Here is a 12,701-nt window from a genome sequence, read left to right on the forward strand (position 1 = left end):
CAGCATATCTCCACCAGACTCCATGTAAATAATCACTACTTTTAGTGTGTATAGAGCAGCATATCTCCACATGTAAATCGGTGAATTAGGAGTTTATTCCAACCAGACCAGAGTGGTGATTGTTGGAACAGTGGAGAGATGTACCAAGACGGCTTTTGGTAGTTTTATTTAGTTTCTGTCCACTTTGAAAGAAGTGTGTTTTACGATGTTAAAATATTGATTGAGTCTGGTGGGTTTAGCATTGGAGATTTCAGGGCTTTTTTATGTTAGACACGCTGAATCCACTACAGTTCAGTAGCCCCAAACTGATCTTAAACAAGGCTCCACATCTGACTCACCTTCTTCTGGACCACCTGGACCATTCCTCCCGTCTGCAGAGCAACCTGCTGGGCGACGCTCTTCAGCTGCTGGGAAGCGTTGTTCTGGGTGGGGGTCTTTAAGACCTGGACTGGCTGCTTCAGGGTCTGCTGGGAGACATGGACCGGCTGCTTCAGTGTCTGCTGGGGGACCTGGACTGGCTGTTTCACGCTCTGCTGGGGGACCTGGACTGGCTTCTTCTGTGTCTGCTGGGGAACCGGGCCCGGCTGCATCAGGGTCTGCTGGGAGACATGGTTGCATGGAATTAACTACAGTTTTTTTTATTTTACGAAGTAATAAAATATGTTTTTAAAAAGCTATAAGACAGATTCCATACGGCCCTGCATTAAGTTGGTGCTGAAGGATAACTAGAGATTTGGAAATATTATTATCGTCCCTCTATAACCGTAGCTCAAAAAAACCCATTTTATTCCCAGTGGCTTAGACAACTCAGGCCCGGTGGCCCCGGACTACGATACACTGGGGGAAGCCTGATATGCAATAGGAAGGACTTTTACATCTCACTTCTATTTAGTATATATTATAGTTTATTTTATAGTTTTTTTATTGTATTTGTTTCTGTATTTACTGATTATTCTTTTTGTTTAATATGCTTATATATATATATATATATATATATATATATATATATATATATATATATATATATATATATATATATATATATATATATATATATATATATATGTGTGTGTGTGTGTGTGTATACACATATGCATCAATTACCAAGGTAACAACTGTTGCAATAAACTCCTTTTCTGATTATTCTTTTTGTTTAATATGCTTATATATATATATATATATATGTGTGTGTGTGTGTGTGTGTGTGTGTGTGTGTGTGTGTGTGTATACACATATGCATCAATCACCAAGGTAACAACTGTTGCAATAAACTCCTTTTCTGATTGTGAACAAAGAAACACTAACAAACTAAAACTAAAACTAAAACACTAAACTCTAACCTGCTGCTTCAGGGTCTGCTGTTGGGGGACCGGGGATTGTTTGGGGACCTGTACATGGACTTGGGTCTGCTGCTGGGACTTAGTGACCTGGTTGATGACTTGCTGCAGCTGGCTCGGGTCCAGGGCCGTGTTCTGGACCGGAATGGTTCTAATGAGCTGGCTCTGCTGCAGCAGCTGCGCGGCCTCGGTGTCGGAGACCTGGACGATCTGCTGGCGGGTGAGCTGCTCCAGCAGAGCCTGCTGCTCCTCAGCCGTCAGCCCGGAGCCCTCCACAAGGCTGCCGTCCGGCTGCACGTACAGGATGGTGGTGTTCCCCAGGTCGTGGCCCAGGCTGGAGAACTCCGGGCCCAACAGGAGGGTTTGGTCCCCCTGGCAGCTCAACGAAAGGGACCCGGCCGGGAAACTCTCCCCGGGTTGGGGGCTCTGCAGCACGGAACCGGGCGGAGAACTCTCCCCGGGATTGGGGCTCTGTTCTACGGCCGCTGCCGGGGAACTCTCTTCGGGTTTTGGGCTCTGTTCAACGGCCGCTGCCGGAGAACTTTCCCCGGGATTGGGGCTCTGTTCTACGGCCGCTGCCGGAGAACTCTCCCCGCGTTGACTGCTCTCCTTTGCGGCCGCTGGAGTTAAACTCTCCCTGGCATGAGTGCTCCGCACGGCGGCGGTTTGCGGTGAACTCTCCGCGGGGTTCGAACTCTGATCCCCGGGTCTTTGGCTCTGATCCCCGGGCGGACTGCCTAGATCCCCGGGCGGCTCCGCGGCTGTTATTGTTCTGGTCGAACCGCCGTCATCCTCGTTGTCCGCCATTTTGGCTGTGCGGCTAACGGTTAGCTTAGCTCAGACTTGGGGCCAGTCCGCCGATCAAACCCAACGGATCGTAGATATTTATCACCGTTAGAAACCGTGTTATTAAACGTGTGTGTGCGGGTGAATACAACGCTCCGCCTGGGTGAAGGACGACATTAACGGTGCAAGAGGACCAGATGACGGTTGTGTCTCCGGTTAGCTAGCTAGCTTAGCCGTCATCAGCAGGGGGAGCGCGCAGAACCCGAACTGGAGTTTGGACCGGAGCGCGCTCTCCAACCAGCTTCATGTCGATCAGAATCAGAATCAGAATCAGCTTTATGGACCAGGTATGAAGACACATACGAGGAATTTTCCTTTGGAGCATAGTTGCTCACACTGTGCTTACACATACAAAACAAACAAACAAACCATAACATAATGATTGTTATTATAAATAAATACACTTTTATAATAAAATAAAACATTTCAAAATAATTTTTAAACAGAAATGTTTATGTGGGACTGTAAAATATTTAGAAACTCCTTCTCTGATCTTCTCTAATACCATATAATAATATAATATATTATGGTAATAATAAACTCACCTTCGAGCCACAAGCTGACAAGAAATCACATTAACGCATGGTTTTATCGTAAACTTCACTATTTTAATGTCGATAAGACTTTTATGAGGATATTTTATTGAATCTATTCTTTCTTTTGCCTTTGTGAGTTGGTTTGGGTCCCTCACGCTTAAAAACCGACCCCAGTAACCCCCTGAACCGACCCCAGTCACCCCCTGAACCGACCCCAGTCACCCCCTGAACCGACCCCAGTCACCCCCTGAACCGACCCCAGTCAGTCCTGGCCAACCCCAGTCAATGGGAGGTGTGGTCTTCCGTGTAGTAGGTATTTATCTTGTTTCTAGATGCTGCTGTCTGCTATAACCTGTGTGTTATTTATGTTACACGCTGCTGCACAACAAGCTGCCCCCCAGGGGTAACAAAGACTCATTGACCCTACCTACCTACCTACCTACCTATCTATCTATCTATCTATCTAGCTGTCTAGTTGAGGAACTGGAGGAACAGATCCAGTTTCCGGGTCTTCCAACCAGCAGTGACGGAGTTTCCGCTTCCGGTCAGTCATTTATAAATGAATGTATAAATGATGGAGGAAGACATAATAAACTAACATAAAATATGAACTACAGAAGCTTTAGTGGCTCAGCAAATAGACATAATGTTAATATTAATAATAATAATAAGTCTAAATACATGAAGACAGACCTATGAAAGAGAAGTGAGCCCGGTATAGTTCCGGTTCCAGTCCACAGAGGGCGCAGCTTGTTGTCAGAGTCCCAGAGCTGTCAGACCTACAGGGCGATGTCACCTGGCAGCTGCTTCATATCCTAATTAATATCTACAATTAAAACATCTGCAACTACACCTGAGTAAGTGGCTCGCGCCTTTCCTCCTCATGCTAACGTTAGCCCGGCTGCTAGCTGAGCCGTTAGCATGTGATGCTAGCTGGCTGGGCGGTGTTGTATTATTAGGCAGCTAGCTTCATCCCACTGAACGGCAGGTTGACGTTATGGTATTTTCGGGATGGTCGCTGTGATATATATATATATATATATATATATATATATATATATATATATATATATATATATATATATAATGTATGTATGTGTATGTATATGTATGTGTGCTGTCTTCTCCCGTAGAGACAGCTCCACACCAAACTCCATTACACAAATTACACATTTAACATTTTTCTCAGTTTGGGCCGAAATAACTTAACGACTACGCTGGGTGTAATATTCCTTACACACGGTGAGTTGTTGCGTTGACTTCGGTGGATTTCCACTCCACCAAACGGCGTTTAAATGACATTTAAATGACGTTTAAATGATGTTAAATCTCTGCTGTTTACGTTTGTTAGCTCTGGTTGTCGCCCCCTTCCTTCACTGTAGTTATGGAAATGCAGGTTATTGTTGTTAGTGTTTAAAGTTACCCTTAATTAAGCCACAACGAATTTAAATGTGATCTTTTTTAACAGTATTGTAAGTTTTCAGATAAAGAGCAAGGGATCCTTAAAGTGCTGCTCCTTGTAACGGGGTTTGGCACGGACATCTCCGGCTGATGTGGAAGTAGAGCCTTCATCAGTTCGTCACACCAAACGTAATAAAGCATTATGTCAATTAAAGTTATTATTAGTTTAAACTGAAATTAGTTCCACAAAACAGGAAGTAAGACGTCTAACAACGAGTGTGTTCCAAATCGCGCACTCCCCTTGGTGCACTTCCAGACAGGACACTTTGTGCACTACGTACTATCTTGCATAGTGCGTAAATTTTAACAGAGGAGTGTTGTCTCAAATCGCGCACGTCCATGTGCACTTACCGGAAATGACGATTACATTTAATCTCTTCTTCTTCTGTAAAATTGTGACTTTCACCAGGGAGAGCATTCCAGTCTGCTATTGTGTTTCGCGAAAAATAATTCCTGCTTTGTTTTTGTTAATTTAACAAAAATAAATGTGGAATTTTATTTGCTCCGTGTCCGGCCAGGATGTAAATGTAAATGTAAACCTCTTTCATAGGTTTAAACGCGCTTCTTCTCAGGTTAATCTCACGTGTTTTTAATGGAGGTTTTGAATTAACTTTCAGGACTGAGTCCAGAACCATGGCGGCGCCGCCTTCTGTCCTGAGAGAGTTCTGCCCGCTCTACTACCTGCTGAACGCCATCCCAGCCAAGGTACTGAACCGTTCCAAACCAGGCTAACCCAGCCAAGGTACTGAACCGTTCCAAACCAGGCTAACCCAGCCAAGGTACTGAACCGTTCCAAACCAGGCTATCCCAGCCAAGGTACTGAACCGTTCCAAACCAGGCTATCCCAGCCAAGGTACTGAACTGTTCCAAACCAGGCTATCCCAGCCAAGGTACTGAACCGTTCAAAACCAGGCTATCCCAGCCAAGGTACTGAACCGTTCAAAACCAGGCTATCCCAGCCAAGGTAATGAACCGTTCAAAACCATCCTAAACCAGGCTATCCCAGCCAAGGTACTGAACTGTTCCAAACCAGGCTATCCCAGCCAAGGTACTGAACCGTTCAAAACCATCCTAAACCAGGCTATCCCAGCCAAGGTACTGAACTGTTCTAAACCGTTCCCAACCAGGTTATCCTAGCCAAGGTACTGAACCCATCCAAACCGTGTCAACCCAGGCTATCCCAGCCAAGGTACTGAACAGTTCCAAACCAGGTTATCCTAGCGAAGGTACTGAACCATTCCAAACCAGGCCAAACCAGGCTATCCAGGCCAAGGTACTGTACCGTTCCAAACCATGATGATGATATTGATGATGATGTCAAAGGTCTCCTCCTCTTCCTCCAGGTCCAGCGGGGATTCTGGTTCGTGCTGATGATGATGATGATGATGAAGGTCTCCTCCTCTTCCTCCAGGTCCAGCGGGGGTTCCGGTCCGTGCTGGTCTACCTGACGGCGGTGGACAGCAGCGGGGACTTCCTGGCGCTGGGCAGCAGCATCGGCATGCTGTACCTGTACTGCCGCCGCCGCGCTCACCTGAACAGGTACAGCCTGGAGGTATGTTCTTCTTCTGTGGTCTGGAGGTACGTTCTTCTTCTGTGGTTATCAACATGTACAGCCTGGAGGTACTGTCTTCTTCTGTGGTGTGGGTTAACAGGATGTACAAAAGAGACCAACATATTTAAAATAATAGTCTCTCTCAATGTGGGTCAGTTAGTATGTTCTTTAAGAAATACAGTATATGTTTTATAAAGAAATGTATTAATATATAGTGTGTCTCTGTCTGTCTGTGTGTGTGTGTGTGTCTCTCTGTCTGTCTGTGTGTCTGTCTGTGTGTGTGTGGCTGTGTGTGTGTGTGTGTGTGTGTGTGTGTGTGTGTGTGTGTGTGTGTGTGTGTGTGTGTGTGTGTGTGTGTATAACAGGGGAAGAGTGATGCGATCACTGCTGTGAAGCTGCTCAGCTGTTTTGATGATCTTGTTGCCGTAGGAACAGCCTCAGGTCGAGTTGCAGTCTTCCAGCTGGTTTCTCCACTTCCTGGTCGAAACAAGCAGGTGAGAAGAAAGCTGAATCCCATTTTTCCATCTTACCCCTACCTACCCCTTACCCCTAGGCCCTACCCCTTGGCCCTTGAAACCAAAGGGTGAGGGATAGGGGTGAAAACATACCCCTATGAAATGGGACACCACTTGGTTACATCACCATACAGAATTGATCACAAACTTCCAAGATGCCGTCTCTGTCTGTCGACTGTGTCGGTTTTGACAACAGTGGCATATACATTTCAGTTATCACCGTTTTAAATGTCATTGAGGTTCAGAAAAAACATTTTGTTAACAAAAAAGTCTTTATTGCCCAATAAATTAAACAAAACAGGCAAAAACATACCCCCCCCTTCCCCACATATCATCAGTGTCCCGTATCACAACCAACAACAATATACAAGTGCATGGACAGGAATTAATTACAAATGATTACAATAATACAGTCCCAATGCAATAATGAATAGGAACAACATGAACACATGATTTAAGAAACTTCTGCTTGTTTTCAGCCCTAAAGTGGACCAGCTGCTGGGTTTCCTCCAGGACCCTGTGTGATACAGGACGGTATATGTATAGCACGTAGCGGTGTATCATAGACTGTTAATATTAATATATACAGTCTATGCAATGTATACAGTCTATTCAAGGCAGAGACATGCAGGACTGTTGTTCAAATCAACGTTAACGTTAGCGATTAGCGTTAGCGATTAGCGTTAGCGATTAGCGTTAGCGATTTGCGTTAGCGCAAGCCAGCAAATTTTAAAAGGTTTCTGTTAAGAACATGGTTGCAAGTATATATGTACAGGACTGCATAGCTCACAAAACAAGACTGTCGTAACTTTTAAATCAATTATTTAAGCCGAGAATACTTCCATTCCTGGTTCTCTGGTCGATGGGCAGCCATTGTTGCTTGCTGTACAATAGCCCTCGTTTACAAGTAAGCTCGCGTCCTCACTTGGTTTTGAAGGCTATACAGCCCTCGGTCTTAGCCCTACCCCTCGGTCAAAATAGGTATTGGGACACCACTAGGTCCCGCGTCTACCTGTCTGTCTCTCTACCTGTCTGTCTTTCTGCCTGGGTATTGGGTCTACAAGAAAAAACATGTTAACGTTTTCCACTAGAATATTTAAGTTAAGACTGCTGGCAGAATTACATTAATTCAAAGCAATGTTTTGAGTTTGGTGAATTACCTTTTATGCCACAATAAAACACATTTGTAAGTAACATGAACTTAATAATTGTCCACATTAATGCAAGTATTTAAGAAGATTTAACATAATGTTTTAAGTTAGGTAAAGAAGCTTTTTGATCACAATAAAACACATTTCTAAGTAGCATGAACTTAATAATGAAGTTGATCTCTGCAATAGTTAACTTGAGCCCTGTCCAATAATAATGACATTTTCCTGTGTTTCCCAGGAAGCTAAGTTGCTCAAAACTCCAACCTTGGTTATTTGGTGGGTGGGAGGGGCCTGCAACCAAGGTTGGAGTTTGGAGAAACTTAGCCTTCTGTGAAACACAGGCTATCATGATGCAATGCCTCATTAAAACAGTTGGGTCTTTGTCTAAGAGTTGGAGATTTTTTATGGGACAATAAGGACTTCAAAGAGGACTTATATAAATATATAAAATATAAACTGACCACCTTCTGAAAGGTTGCTAAGAGTATTTAGAAGCATGAGGGGGATGTCAAAACCTGGTAACCGGACAACAGCTAAGGGTGCTCAAAAAGAACAGAAATTCAGAAAGTAATATTCTTATTAATTAGAACCATTTATTACAATTAACAGAAGCACTAAATCCTTAAAAGTGCAAACATGCTTCTTCACACTGACCACGTCTGAACTTGAACCCCTTAGTCCACGACACAAGGATACCAGGGAAAGATGAAGACCTGAGTAGGGAGATAAATTACGAAAAATGATTTGAAACTTGTAATGCCCGGTGGCCAAGTGTGTTTTTTGTGAAGGGGCCAATCTTAAAGCAAGACTTGTACGGCTGAAAAATCAATTATAAAAAAAAAATTCAAGAAAAATAAGGGTTGCTAATGGAGGATAGATGTTTTAGTGCAAATAAAACAATTATCCATCATGAATTCACATTAAATTACTGACTTTTATAAGGAATTATGTGTATTTTTAAACAACTTTCCTATCAGTGTTTTTCTAGCATCACCCTTATAAATGAAATATGGTTCTTCGGGGGGTGTTTTCAGATCTGCCCCCACTGCTAAAAAAGAATCCTAAAGCAAACACTATTCATTAACATTAAAAACACACTATTTTGTGGTAAAATACAAGTAAAAAGGTAAAAAATGGAATTCCCAAAAATATAAATTGAAAATAAAACGGAATTCATAGGGTCCTACATAACTGACTGGTTTTGAGCAAAGTATCTGAACAAATAGTGTAGCTAATCAACAACTGGCCAAATCAACATGCCAAAATGATGGCCTAGTCTCTTAGCAAGCAGGGGCTATTACTGCTAGCCTACATGCTAACTGCTCCGGTTAGCATGTAGGTGTTTTAGCACGTTTATAAACTACAAGTAGCTACCTCACTTACTTATTACTCATCTACTAGCTGACTAACAACCTAGTGTAGGTCGTGTGTTGCCGAGTTGTAGGTTGTGTGTCAGCATTTAGTATATTTTGTCTGAATCATAGTCTAATCATGTCTAGCTAACGTTATAGCTACTTACAGTTTATAAACGTGGCAAGACTACATGCTAACCGGAGCGGTGGCTAATGGGTAATCCCATATTAAATTAGCTTGCCAAGATGTTTTCCCTGGCTACCTGGCCACCTATTACTCCCGCATTTAAGCCTGCTCAGTCAGCGCCAGGCTGCAACTACTAGCGGTAGCTAACGTTACCTCAGCAAACACACAGACTGTACTATTAACACTGCTCAAATGTCAGAGTTTTGGTATTCGGTTACAGTCGGCTATCAACAACAGAACCCTGAACAAATGCAAATATGTGTGATTAGGCATAAAATTACTTACCATTCAACACATTCGCTTCTATCTGTTTCTGCTTTTGCACTCGTCTGGCCTTGAACACGCCCGCACATGCAGGAGAGGGAAACTACGAGCCGTTTACACGTCATCAAATTGTATTTTACATTAACAGAACTTAAAATTAAATTATTTTTTGAATAACTGAAAATGTTGAACTCTGACAAGTCATGATAGTATATTGAATCAATAGGCATAATTTGTGTGTCATCCCATCTCAATAAAATAACAACTACAAGTAAAAAGTCTAACAGTATCTCAGGACTTGATTTTTTATTTCACAACAATGTATATATTTAAGTAATGACTAAAGGTCCCATGAATTAGTTTTTAGAGTGTAGCTAACCTGTCTGTCTCTCTACCTGTCTGTCTTTCTGCCTGGGTAGTTGAGTTAACCCTAGCTAACCTGTCTGTCTCTCTACCTGTCTGTCTCTCTGTGTAGTTGAGGCGTCTGGGTGTGGTGGGCCTCCATTAAGGGTTAGAGTTAACCTGTCTGTCTCTGTACCTGTCTGTCTCTCTGTTTAGTGTAGGCGTCTGGACGTGTTGGGCCTCCATAAAGGGTTAGGGTTAACCTGTCTGTCTCTCTACCTGTCTGTCTCTCTGTTTAGTGTAGGCGTCTGGACGTGGTGGGCCTCCATAAAGGGTTAAGGTTAACCTGTCTGTCTCTGTACCTTTCTGTCTCTCTGTGTAGTTGAGGCGTCTGGACGTGGTGGACCTCCATAAAGGGTTAGGGTTAACCTGTCTCTCTCTCTACCTGTCTGTCTCTCTGGGTAGTTGAGGCGTCTGGACGTGGTGGACCTCCATAAAGGGTTAGGGTTAACCTGTCTGTCTCTCTACCTGTCTGTCTCTCTGGGTAGTTGAGGCGTCTGGACGTGGTTGGCCTCCATAAAGGCTCCGTGACGGCGTTGGCATGGAGCTCCAATGGGACAAAGCTGTTCTCTGGAGACGATAAAGGACGAGTGGTGTTCTCCTCCCTGGACCTGGACCAGGTAGGACCAGAATCCCCGGATAACTGATACTAGTCTGGACCTGGACCAGGTAGAACCAGAACCCCAGATAACTAATACTAGTCTGGACCTGGACCAAGTAGAACCAGATCTGCAGATAACTGATACTAGTCTGGACCTGGACCAAGTACAACCAGATCTGCAGATAACTGATACTAGTTTGGACCGGGACCAGGTAGGACCACAACTCCCCAACACTTCTTCATCTGCTGTGTGTGTGTGTGTGTGTGTGTGTGTGTGTGTGTGTGTGTGTGTGTGTGTGTGTGTGTGTGTGTGTGTGTGTGTGTGTGTGTGTGTGTGTGTGTGTGTGTGTGTGTGTGTGTGTGTGTGTGTGTGTGTGTGTAGGGAGTGTGTAAGCCTGTGCTGCTACTGGAAGAATGCTCTGCTGTGGTCCAGATGGAGTACCGTCACCAGGTTTTACTGATCTCCACCCTGCACCGATCTCTGCTCTACTGCACCCAGACCCAGGACGTCCTGCAGCTGGGCACCAAGCCACGCAAGAGGTAAATACATCCCGTTATATACAGCCCTTTATAAACAGCCCATAATACACACACCCCATAATATATACAGCTCATAATATACACAGCCCATAATATATACAGCTCATAATATACACAGCCCATAATATATACAGCCCATAATATACAGCCCATAATATTTACAGCCCATAATATACAGCTCATAATATACACAACCCATAATATATACAGCCCATAGTATATACAGCTCATAATATATACAGCCCATAATATATACAGCCCATAATACATACAGCCCATAATATATACAGTCCATAATATATACAGCTCGTAATAATACATACAGCTCATAATATATACAGCCCGTAATACATACAGCCCGTAATATATACAGCCCATAATATGTACAGCCCATAATATATATACAGCCCATAATATAGATATACAGCCCATAATATATATACAGCTCATAATATACACAGCCCATAATATACACAGCCCATAATATACACAGCCCATAATATATACAACCCATAGGATACACAACCCATAATATACAGTTTCTAGATTAAACTGTGTGTGTGTGTGTGTGTGTGTGTGTGTGTGTGTGTGTGTGTGTGTGTGTGTGTGTGTGTGTGTGTGTGTGTGTGTGTGCCTAGCAGCGGGCGGTTTGGCGCCTGCTTCCTGCCGGCTCTGTGTAAACAGAGCGACCTCCAGGTGTTTGCTGCTCGACCTGGACTCCGACTCTGGAGGTCTGACGTCAGAGGACAGGTGGAGGAGACTCGGCTCCTTAAACCACTCTTCAACACTCAGGTGCAATAACACACAGGAACACACAGGTACACTATCACACAGGTATACTATCACACAAGTACACTATCACACAAGTACACTAACAACCAGGTACACTAACACACTTTTCTCTGAGTTCTCTCTGGGTTCTCTCTGGGTTATCTCTGGGTTCTCTCTGGGTTCTCCCTGGGTTTTTTCTGGGTTCTCTCTGGATTACCTCTGTTCTCTCTGTTCTCTCTGGGTTCTCTCTGGGTTTTTCTCGGTTCTCTCTTGGTTATCTCTGGGTTCTCTCTTGGCTATCTCTGTTCTCTCTGGGTTCTCTCTGGGTTTTTCTCGGTTCTCTCTTGGTTATCTCTGGGTTATCTCTGGGTTCATCCATCCATCCATCCATCTTTGACCGCTTATCCGGTATCGGGTCGCGGGGGCAGCAGCTCCAGTAGGGGACCCCAAACTTCCCTTTCCCGAGCCACATCAACCAGCTCCGACTGGGGGATCCTGAAGCGTTCCCAGGCCAGGTTGGAGATATAATCTCTCCACCGTGTCCTGGGTCTTCCCCGAGGCCTCCTCCCAGCTGGACGTGCCTGGAACCCCTCCCCACTTCCACGCAATGTTAAAGAGGCATGTCAACTAAGACAGCCCCTCCACACCCAGAGCTTTCAGCATTTCTGGACGGATCTCATCAATTCCTGGGGCTTTGCCGCTGTGGAGTTGTTTGACTACCTCAGCGACCTCCACCAGGGACACTGATCCGCCATCATCTTCCAGCTCTGCCTCTACCACAGAGTCAGCTGGATTTAGGAGTGGATCAAAGTGCTCCTCCCACGCTCTATTACCTCCCCAGTTGAGGTCAACAATGTCCCATCCTTACTGTATACAGCTTGGATGAGTCCCCGCTTCCCCCTCCTGAGGTGGCGAACGGTTTTCCAAAAGCACCTTGGTGCCGACCGAAAGTCCTTCTACATGTCTTCTCCGAACTTCTCCCACACCCGTTGCTTTGCCTCTGTCACGGCAGAGGGTGCAGCCCTTCGGGCCCGTCGTTGCCCTGCAACTGCCTCCGGAGTTCTCTGTGATAACATGTCCTGGAAGGACTCCTTCTTCAGTCGGACGACTTCCCTGACCACCGGTGTCCACCAGGGTGTTCGTGGGTTACCGCCCCTTGAGGCACCTAAGACCCTTAGACCACAGC

General features: G+C 44.6%; 2 protein-coding genes across 2 annotated transcripts in view; one reads left to right on the forward strand and one right to left on the reverse strand.

The window, feature by feature from the left end:
- znf839 (zinc finger protein 839) overlaps nt 1–2,410 on the reverse strand; it is a 12,590-nt gene extending 10,180 nt beyond the window's left edge. The window contains exons 1-2 of the mRNA XM_034865895.1: nt 1,341–2,410; nt 339–497 (exon numbers count right to left, since the gene is read on the reverse strand). Of these exons, the coding sequence (XP_034721786.1) occupies nt 339–497; nt 1,341–2,144 (963 nt within the window). The 5' untranslated portion in view covers nt 2,145–2,410. The remainder of the gene's footprint in view (nt 1–338; nt 498–1,340) is intronic.
- Nucleotides 2,411–3,417: 1,007 nt separating this feature from the next.
- tecpr2 (tectonin beta-propeller repeat containing 2) overlaps nt 3,418–12,701 on the forward strand; it is a 34,568-nt gene continuing 25,284 nt past the window's right edge. The window contains exons 1-7 of the mRNA XM_034865896.1: nt 3,418–3,576; nt 4,798–4,885; nt 5,592–5,732; nt 6,098–6,226; nt 10,092–10,223; nt 10,587–10,744; nt 11,383–11,536. Of these exons, the coding sequence (XP_034721787.1) occupies nt 4,814–4,885; nt 5,592–5,732; nt 6,098–6,226; nt 10,092–10,223; nt 10,587–10,744; nt 11,383–11,536 (786 nt within the window). The 5' untranslated portion in view covers nt 3,418–3,576; nt 4,798–4,813. The remainder of the gene's footprint in view (nt 3,577–4,797; nt 4,886–5,591; nt 5,733–6,097; nt 6,227–10,091; nt 10,224–10,586; nt 10,745–11,382; nt 11,537–12,701) is intronic.

The sequence above is a fragment of the Etheostoma cragini genome, unplaced genomic scaffold, assembly GCF_013103735.1.
Source record: "Etheostoma cragini isolate CJK2018 unplaced genomic scaffold, CSU_Ecrag_1.0 ScbMSFa_3110, whole genome shotgun sequence".
Taxonomy (NCBI): domain Eukaryota; kingdom Metazoa; phylum Chordata; class Actinopteri; order Perciformes; family Percidae; genus Etheostoma; species Etheostoma cragini.